Genomic DNA, 10,615 nt, shown 5'->3' on the forward strand with positions numbered 1-10,615 from the left:
GTATCATTTTTATCGACATCTCGTAAATGAGGATGTATCATCTTTCCCAGACGTGCGTATTATATTTTGTTGTGTGCCTCTATTTTAAAGAAGTGAGGAACATAATAAAATCTGTTTTATTGGAAAACAATATTTTGGTTTATTGGAAATACGTAATATAATTAGTCATGACTCCGGCTGATTTAATTCGTAAGAATCTTTTGGTTTACTGTAAATTCATGGTCCATGACGAACAAGAAGGACGAACAAGCGCCGAAATTCATGGATTAATCAACGGCGATTCAAAATGCCTTCGTCCAAGCGTGTTGGCGTCCTTAAAGATGGGAAACATGAACGGAAATTGTGGGCATTTAATCATAATTTCCTCATAGCCATGGACTGCTAGAGGGCCTGAAATGGCAAACATGAACGAAAATTCTGGGCAATTGGACAACAAAGTTCGTATCATTAAATGACAACTAAATCCTGTTCTGCAAATGTTCTGACAGTACAAGTGAATGATAAGCTTGAGCGCGTGGAGGTTTCATAGCTCCATTGCAACTTCAACGGCGATGGTCTTTGATAATTGGCGGATATGTAGCTCCCTGAGATCCCTGCATGATTGATCAAACAAGTTTATTAGTTTACGTTGAAAAAACTCAAAGAAGCATATAAACAAAGTTGGACATATCCGCCAAACTGTACTTGGCGTCCAGCTTCTATTCTTGGTTGGGTACATGTCTTCCAATTATGGCCAACTTGGTGGCAGAGGGAGCACTTCATATGCACGCCTTTCTTCGATAGTCTTTGTACCATGGGTTCTTTCTCACTGACGTCAATTTTCCTCTTCAGCTTGGGCCTTCCAGGTTGTCTCCTCACAAGAGGAGGGAATACATAGCTCCCATCAGCTTCACTCCATAAGTTTTTTCCATTCATTGGCGGGATACCGTAACTATAAGCTAGCTGGTAGACATCTTTCTTCAACCACTCACTGACAAAAATGACGGGGTCCTCCTTGATCCAATGAATGCAAGATATAGCATGGGGGCATGGAATGCCCCTTATCTCCCAATATCCTCAACTACATGTTCTACGAAGTAGATCAACCACAAATCTGCTTCCCAAGTCTGTAACCTCGAATTGATACTTGCCTGCATGCCTAAGAGTGCATGTCCTAGACTTCTTCTTGTTCTCTTCGACCAACTCCCTTATCCGAGGGCATAATGGATCAGTTCTTTCAGAAAACAACTCCCTTTTTTTAGCTACCCTCTGCATGACTGCACCTCTAATTTCTTCCAACATGTCTATGATAGGCTTAGATCTAGCCTGTATGATGTAATTGTTGAAGCACTCGCAAATATTGTTGTCAATCACCTCACACTTTGTATCCTTACTAATGTACGCCCTGCAAAACTTCTTTATACCTATATCTTGGAAGTCTTGCGCAGCTTTTGGGTTCAATGTGCTCATCTCTCTCATAATCTGTTGGAAATCTTCATGAGTTGTGCACTTCACAGCTTTCCAAAATAAGTTCTTCAAAATTTCTATGGAATGTCCTTTCTTCTTCCAATTTGCATAAATATGCCTAGCACAATTCCTATGCTCCGCATGGGGTAATAAATAGGACACTGCATTTTCCAGTCCCTGCACAATGTTAGATAGTACCAATCTATTAATGTACTACAATTGTTCGATAATAAGCATTAAGAGTTCAAAGAAATAAATATTTATGAGCGAGTTAATTAAGTACCTTCTGCTGATCGCTAATAATAGTCCAACCATTTCCGTCCACCATTCCTAAATCATTCATCAGTAGCTGAATAAACCAAGTCCATGAAGCTTGATTTTCCCCTTCGACTACCGCCCATGCAATGGGGAACATTTGATTATTCCCGTCCTTGCCGACAGCACTCAACAGTTGGCCTTTAAGTTCGGTCTTCAAAAAACATCCGTCCAAGCCAATGACTCTTCTACAACCTTCAAGAAAACATCTTGCTATCGAATCAAAACATATGTAGAGCCTCTTAAACCTAACCAAAGAATCTAGAGTGGCTCTATTAAGAACCAGCTCAAAAGTACCATTCCTATTGACCTTCTTTAACTCGGCAATATATGCAGGAAGCATGTGATAATGGTCGTCCAAAGTTCCTAGAAGCTTCATGCGCGCCTCGGATCTAGCTCTATAACAGGTTTGCTTTGAAACAGTGGTTCCGAACAGAGCATTTATTTCCCGCATCATATCTGCCACCTTCAAATCCATATTCATTCGAATTTTCTCTAAGAAGTGTTTCGCAACCCAATGATAATCGGCTTGGCTATTCCTCGGAGCCCTACTGCACGTATGAGTATCATTAAGTGTTTTCACAACAAACGCCTCTTTCGTACCATCCCAACTAGCGTATATCCTCCGTGGGCAACATCCCTTGCAAATGACTTCAACTTTCCGGTCCTCGGACCTTACAAAACTGATGTTGAATCCGTTCCATATAGCATGGTCCTTCACAGCTGCCCTAAACTGAGAAGCCGATTCAAATTTCATGCCCAATTTAAATATAAAACTCTCAGCGGGGCATCTCGGATCATACAACCTGCCCCTGTATATGTTCCTTCCATTTTCATTCTCATCATCGGTATCATTGGGGGTTAACATATCATCCTCTGAATCATCATACTCGCTATGATATCCAGCAACAAATGTTTGTTGTTGGACATGTTCGTTTCTAATTCTGTGGCCGTCAACCAATTCCTCATTCCATTCGTCACTCGAATATTCGTTGGGAGCACTTACATACGCGTCACTTTCCTCATCTTCCCCACATATATCATATTCAGAATCATCATCGCTATCATAAGCAGAACCAAACACATTACTCTCGTCATCAGCCCTGTTTAAGAGACAGATGGAAAATAGTAATTGATCATGCGTGCAATATACTTAAATTACCAAGGAGAACTTACATTCTTCCGCACGATGAAGAATTGGACCTTAAATTCAGTCTGATTTAAGATACTTCTTACGTGTAGAACCTTAAATGTAAGTAGGTTGGGTCGTGGTCCACCTCGTTCTGCTTCGTTCAGACCATAAATTTCGGAATGCAAGTTTCAAAAAAAATATAAAACACCGTAAAAAATAAGTAAATTTAACAAACATAAATGTAATCATGATGAATGACCCCTAAATCGATAACCGAGGAATCAACCCTGAGTCAGAATGATCATTCTCTAAAGCTAGTCGACAACCAAGAAATCAACACCAATTTTCCTCTAACTTGACAAAAGATGATTCGAGCAAAAAATACTACCATTATGAAATCCAATGGGACCTTAATACCTCTTACTATTGGCGGCTCACAACAATATTTTATGTACTATACTCGTCTTTATTTGTGTTCATTACCAGATCAATAAACATAAGAACACTTTGAGATCTGCATTACTCGATCAATAGACCCTTTTTTTTAAAGATCTGTTTATTCTTGTGTCTGAAGGCTATCCGCTCATCAGAATGAATTGAAATTCTCTTTTTCTTTTGAATCAAGTTTCCATCGAACTCATCTCTCTCTAGCCCAACATGCCAAGCCTGCTACCCACAATATTTTTCAAATTTTTTTAGGTCATGATACAAAAGGGTGCAAGACATATTTATAACTCTGCAGAACATTCAACGCAAAAAATAAACATAAAAAATTTTACTGGGTTATTTAGAAGAGTGAGTTCTATTGATATATTGTTCATAAATTTTAGAAAAATTTGAATCATCAACGCGAAAATAACTTCTCACGATGTACTGTACCTTATAGTTCGCTTTGTTAAAAAACAACTGCCTTGTGGACTGCCAACCAAGTAGAATAACCACTCCAGCAAAGAAAAATATCTGAAATAACATTGGAAATAATAAAAATTACAATTTTTAAGAGCAAAGGGAGAAATAAAGATAATATAATCTTACATTATTTAAAGCCAAAAGTCCCCTGTCAAAGAAGAGAATAACGCCTAAAAATGCAAAGAAGGCGCCACAGCCTAGAAGGCCAATGCCAACCTCTACAACGTCATAGAGCACAGAGTTATTATCACGTAGTAAATAACATAAAGAAAAGAACCCTACTATGTGAAGAACCCTACATTCTTTCAATTATTCAGTTGCTAAGAGCAGACTGAGGGCTGGTGAGCAGGATCAGGCCTGCAAACCAGAAAGGGAGAGCTCACAGGAAATCTCCATAAACTATATCAACTTTCATCTTTGTCTGATCTCTCTTTATTGGCTACATTCTCTTCTCTGATTTGTGGAGGAACCTGTTATCAATGTTGATCAATTTTTACTGCAATATTTCAAATTCTGTCGAATAGATGTTCGCTCTGGTTTTATATGAGTTTCCTCAGATCAATATCAGCTTGAGGAAGTTAACATTATAGAGTTTGTGTTAAAAAAAAATTAATGTTATATAGGTATATCTTGGTCCTCTAATTAGCATATCAGTGGGTCTGAAGGGCTACGGAAAGTGTTTTAGTTGAAGTGGACTCTGATATGAACCTAGGTGTTCTATTCGGGAGAGAGAGAGGAAGAAGAGAAAAATGGCTCAATGGATTTGGGAAGAGGAATATGCAGTTGGATGGACATTGTCGGTGAAGATATAAGGTGGAATGTGCATAAAACGATAAGACTAAATGCCCTATAGATCGCCGAAGTGACGCAGCAAAAAAGAACGAGCTGCCTAATAAGAAGATTAGGAGGGACACAGAGCACCTTCCTTGGATGAACAAGACCAATGGGGGAGATAATCCGACGACCGCAATGAACCCTACCTCGTGGAGCTCCCGTAGCCAAGAAGAAACTCAGAACGATTCCACCGCAGAAGGCGTTGATCAGCGCGGAAGCCCCTTCTCTCTCACACCCTTTCTTTCTCCTTCTCCATCGTCTCCTTCTCCTTCACCACCTTTCTGAGCTCTCTCCCGGGTGATTCACATTGGACGGACTAATCGATCCTATATTTCTGACTTTCTTCAAATCCTGTTATGACGTGGAATCCACGTGGCTGCCAGGTGGATTCCGCCTAGGTGGACTCCGCCGGAAACCCACCTGGCAGCCACGTCGATTCCACGTCACAGCCGGGCTACGGCGGCGGACCAAATAGGGAGTTCAGGCTGTGCCGCGGCGAAAAAAAAGTTAGGGCTATAACTCAAATTTTCGGAAAAGTTTGGGCTGAACCGTGATATTAACCCTTTCTAATGCAAGTAGGATAGAGAGAAGGAAAACTTGGTTTGAGAGCTTACCCTTCTCTTGATATTTTTTTAGCTGTTTCTACTCTTTTTTCCAAAGCATTTGTTTGTTTATTTGGGTCTTGAAAGTTACAGGTTCTAGGATAAAATAAATTTCTGATGCAAGTCGGATGAAGAGAAGGAAACTTGGGGGACTTCCAGGTTTGAGACCTGACCCTTCTCTTGATCATGGTTTTTTTTATCATGGTTTTCTTGACCTGACTCCATCTTGAGAGCGTTTTATTTTTCCCGGATGCCTCCACTCAAGTTTCCAAAGCATTTTCTTGTTTATTTGGGTATTCAAATTAGAAGTTTTAGGATTAAATAAATTTTTGATACAAGTTGGATGAAGAGAGGGAAAACTTGGAGCCTTCCAGGTTTCAGACTTGACCCTTCTCTTGAACATGGAGTTTTTGCTACGTTATTCATTTTTTTTACTCCAGGTTGAAGGCTTTTATTTTCTCAGATGCCTCCATTCACATTTCCACAATGTTCCGTGTTTAATCATATGGTTCAATTAGGACTTGGACACAGGGAAATTTGAGGCTTCCAGTTTTGAGCCCAAGCCCTCTTGTAGATGGTATTATTCCTCCTGATTTTTAAATTCAGTAGGTGAGTTTCTTTTTTCTCAGATTTTCTACTCATTTTTCCACAACATGGTTTATTTAACTGGGACATGAAATTTGGTGCTGGAAATGTAGATTAATTATATGATACAAGTAGGAGAGAGAGAGAGAGAAGGAAGCTTGGAACCTTCCAGGGTTGGAGACCAAATCCTTCTATTAACCATTTATTCTTGCGACTGTATTTAATTATGACTTCAGTGAGAGAATTTTTAGCACGTGCATGATGAACCCGATTATGAGTGATAGCTATCACAGATTTAATATCACACATCGGCATGGTGGGATTGGTCCAATGAATCTGGAGCTATTCGAGTACTTGTTTTATCCTTGATGCTTCACAAATGCCGAGGGAGAAGGCTCAAAGTTCTATTTCTACACTCAACCTCGAGACAACAACTTGATTTTTTGCTTTCCAAGGAAATGAGGTTGCCCCCTATAGAGGCACACTAACCTGTCGTGGAATATTGATCAATGATATTACCTGCATAATCAGCAGCAATGTGAACTTCAAAGTCAGTGTTAGCATTAGATTTAAACAATATTTCAAGTCCTGTGGAACCCTTTAAGTATTTGAGTGTACGATGAAAAACTCTGTCATGGACTTCCTTTGGACCCTACATAAACTGAATAATTAATTTGACTGCACAGGAGATACCTGGACGAGTGTGGGTTAGGTAGATTAGTTTACTGACCAGTGTTCTATATTTTTCTTGATCTACCTGTGGATTGTCCTTTGCCAAATCAAGTTTATGACTGGGGTCAACTGGTGTAAGGGCTGATTTACACCCCAATTAGACAGTTTCCTTCAATAGATGTAATGTATATTTTAATTGGGAGACCATCGTGAACCTTTAAAAGAGTGATTTTATGCCTTTGAAACCAATCAATGAGACAGAAATATTTGACTTATGAGGCATATATCCTACGAGACATTTTCCACCATCGTATGGGCATGAATATATTTTGATGGCTGTAGATTACATGTCCAAGTGGTTGGAGATCACATGAATGATCACAATGTAGTATTGAAAATTTTAAATCATAATATTTTCTCTAGATTTGGATGCCCAAGAGCAATAATAAGTGATGGTGGATCACACTTAAAAATTTTGAGAAATATGGGGCTCATCTTAAAATGAAAAACCATTTTCATCCCCAGGAAAATGGCCAGGTTGAAGTTAGCAATCAAGAAGACAAGAAGATCCTTTCAAATATCATAACGTTGGATGGCAAGGATTGGAGTAAACGATTATCTGATGCAAATTAAATTTTATTTCTTCTCGAGGGGATCATAGAATCTATAAATCTTTTGAGCAAGTGAATAACCTAGAATCACACACCTCAGTTCCCCTGGAGCTAATTTCTCGTGCGAAAATAAGTATACATATGTGATGCATCCAAAGACCATGTGATGTAATTCTAAGTGTATTTAGATCGTGGTTACATGTTTTTCAAGTTCCGTAATGGGACTTGACCCATTCAGGATCAGTTAACAAGGATTCACCCCGTGCGAAAATAAGTATACATATGTGATGCATCCAAAGACCATGTGATGTAATTCTAAGTGTATTTAGATCGTGATTACATGTTTTTCAAGTTCCGTAATGGGACTTGACCCATTCAGGATCAGTTAACAAGGATTCACCCCATAAGATTTCTGGAACATTAACTTCAAGTAGATGGTGACTTTTCCTCTCGGTCACCCTATTCTGTTGGGGTGCGTTGACACATGATGTCTCTTGGATTACTCCCTGGGAGCCAAAAAAGGATTTAAGATTTTTATTTGCATAATCGTTGGCATTGCCTGATCTGAAAGGACATATCCCTTTGTTAAATTGAATTTCAACCACATGGAAAATTTTCATAAATTTGATTCTACATTGTGGCATCAGATATACAAAGGTCATCCTTGTACAATAGTTAATAAATTTGATGTACCAGAACTTCACTCCAAAATTAGAGATTAGAGATGGGCCCAAGATGACACAATGAATCAACACGAAAGTGGTAGGAGAATAATGAAAACTTGAAGATTAACTAACATGGGAATGCCTCTGACATGTGTCACAAACCAGCTTAAGTCCATTGAGTGCATGGGATAACTGGGGGAATAGAAATTCCAAAGTGAGAACTGTCGGATGACCTAAACTGACGATGAAGTAAAATGGTCTATACCAGCAGTAGGAACTAACTTGCCATTAGCTGTAAGGACACTCCTATATGGAAAAAAATGGTTTATAATAACTAAAGAAGTGTTTTTGAGGTGTGATAAAGCAAAATTTGATGTGTTAGTATGTCGTTGCTGTTAATTTCACTTCAATCAAATGATATTTATGAAATTTTAATTTTAATCAAGATGTATAGCTTAGAGCAAGGTCACATCACAGGGATTGGTTCTTATAGGTAGAGTCAGTTAAGGAGTAAGAAGTGGGGGGTTAAGAGATATTAGGACAGCAATACTAATAAAACATTTTTATTATTGTGAATTTTGATTTAAATTCAAAATACATATAAATTGTAGAAAGATGCCTCTGATAATGGGTAATTAAGATATGTAGGATAATTCTTATCCTACAGGAGATAAAATGCCTAAGAGATAGAGAAGTTAACTGGTATTAATTTTTATGAAGAACTCAGATTATGTCTGTATTTTTATTTAATTACAAGCATCAAAGTAGTCTGTTAAGATGGGTGACGCTCTTAAGGGTTCTAGTTATATTTTAGAGATTTTTAGTTGATTGAAGATGCGGAGAAAAATAAAGAAAAATAATCTATAAGTGGATGATTTCAGGGTGTTTGATATAATTCCCATATTAGAATCTACATCTGTTTATTCGATCTCATTGTCTGTCCTTCATCTTCATCTTCAGGTTTAGTTTCGTATAAATAAAGCTTATATGCATTATTCAATCTAAGACTTAATGAATTTTGTAGTCGCTTGATGGTCGTCGTTTGACTATCATCATTGACCTCAAATCGACAACTTTGGTAGCGTTTTCATTCAGTTTTTTTGTATCCACTCCTTGTTTGTCCTTTATCTCCCATATTTCCTTTTGGAACTCATGGATGTCACCTCATTGAACGGAAAGGATCAATGCAGGATTATTATTGCGGTTCTCTGGCATCCAGGTGGTTATTTTTCCATCTCTGTTGCCCGACATAGCTCGTCAGAGACAAAGATGAACACAAGGGGCTGTTATGGATGACATTGCCCTTGATCGTTCAATCCCTGGTATAGAGGGTATAATGGCTGTGATTAAACCCCATCATTTGGACCCTCATTGTTCTGGCGGTCCTCTACATCGTCAACTACTTCTTTAATTGGCATGTTCCTCTTTGACAATGTCAAAAATCAACATGTTTAATTTATCACATGAAAGAAGAAGAAAGGAACAATAAGAAACGCGGATAGGTCTTCGTCGTTCAATTTTCTTAATGAAGACCAATGGTCAGGATTAAATCACATTATTTTAAAGATAGCCCTCTTTGAGAATGGCTTTGGGCCAGGTCAGCCACAAGCTTGTTCCATTTTTATTTCTTTATTTATTCATGATACAAACCATGGGCTATATTTCCTTAGCCCTAGGCCCTATGCGCACCTCTCTGAAAAGCAACTAGAGTTATCCCATATGAAAGAAAATTAAAAATGATAGACCCATATAAATTTTGAGCAGAAATACTTTTTAAAAATGAATAAACCTCTCTCCCATGAGTGCATCACCCGATCAAAGATGTGTCACACCTCGATGGCCTGCAACAACTGAGATTGACTTGGGGCTTGTGGGTGCGCCTTATATCCTTGCAGATGCACGCATCTGCATCTGACTTGGTGCTTGCAGCCATCAATTGTTACTTCATAAACCCTTTTTTCTTATCTTCTTTACATTTTTTATTTTTCAAAATTTCTTATCAAGAAAAGTCAGACACTATAATGCACTTACAATGTAGAGGTTGAATTGATTTCCTTAATTATGCATAATTCATGCTACATTCACGAAGAATAGAAATTTTTCATAGTTGACTTATTGCATTAAATAGGATCTATCCATCATTCACCTAGATATGTAACATATTAAAGTCTTTCAGATGAAATGTAAACTTTAGAGTGATAAAATGGATGTGTGACTTTTTATACATTAGGGTGTCACATTGTCAATTGTAGTTGAATCCAAGATCCAACAATTTTTATTATCCCCATGAGATATTGGGTTAAAACTTGTAAAGGAAACATGTTCAGTGGATTGGTTAATGTTTTTGGCTGGTTATGCATCACTATTTTCATTATGCCTTTGTATCTTTATATATGAGATAGAAATGTAAGTAGAGGTTTTACCGAATGGAGCTTCAGATGAAGTGGTAATGGCGGTAGTGGTCAAAATTTGTCCAAGATACTCTTATTCTTGTTATAATTTCTCTACCGCTTTGTCCAACACATTTGAGGATGGTCACATTACAGAAGAAGTCTCGGCAGATCCTAGAAGCACACCTTGGTTGTGGGCATAATGCCAAGTTGGATGATCACTAGCATGGCTGACAAAGGCCTTTCTTGGGGTGAATTGTAATTTCCCGTGTATTTTCCAGCACGTCTCCTGAACATATCAAGGTTTCTAGCAACAAGAACACCAACGTTTGGCGATGGGGTAGTCGACTAGGTTGACAGTTTCCAGGGTTATCTGATGAGCTTTGGAATAGCTAGGTTGTTGAGATCAGGTATTGGTTGGATTGAAAATATTTTGACTCACGGACTGAGATCC

General features: G+C 38.3%; 1 protein-coding gene across 1 annotated transcript; it reads right to left on the minus strand.

The window, feature by feature from the left end:
• Window positions 1-259: 259 nt before the first annotated feature.
• LOC144712064 (uncharacterized) lies at window positions 260-2,215 on the minus strand. The gene is made up of 6 exons (XM_078586242.1): window positions 2,015-2,215; window positions 1,730-1,915; window positions 1,246-1,623; window positions 927-1,044; window positions 492-593; window positions 260-390 (listed from the first exon to the last, which is right to left on the minus strand). The coding sequence occupies exons 1-6, from the start codon at window positions 2,213-2,215 to the stop codon at window positions 260-262; spliced, it is 1,116 nt and encodes a 371-aa protein (XP_078442368.1).
• Window positions 2,216-10,615: the final 8,400 nt, after the last annotated feature.

This window comes from Wolffia australiana, chromosome 14 (assembly GCF_029677425.1).
Source record: "Wolffia australiana isolate 7733 chromosome 14, ASM2967742v1".
NCBI classification, from domain to species: Eukaryota; Viridiplantae; Streptophyta; class Magnoliopsida; order Alismatales; family Araceae; genus Wolffia; species Wolffia australiana.

Coding starts and splice junctions, on each gene's coding strand:
- LOC144712064 (XM_078586242.1), bottom strand. CDS start 2,215: ATGCGGGAAATAAATGCTCTGTTCGGAACCACTGTTTCAAAGCAAACC. Junction 1,045..1,245: donor GAGGTGCAGTCATGCAGAGG/GTAGCTAAAAAA, acceptor GGATATTGGGAG/ATAAGGGGCATTCCATGCCC. Junction 391..491: donor CTCAAGCTTATCATTCACTT/GTACTGTCAGAA, acceptor TTGCCATTTCAG/GCCCTCTAGCAGTCCATGGC.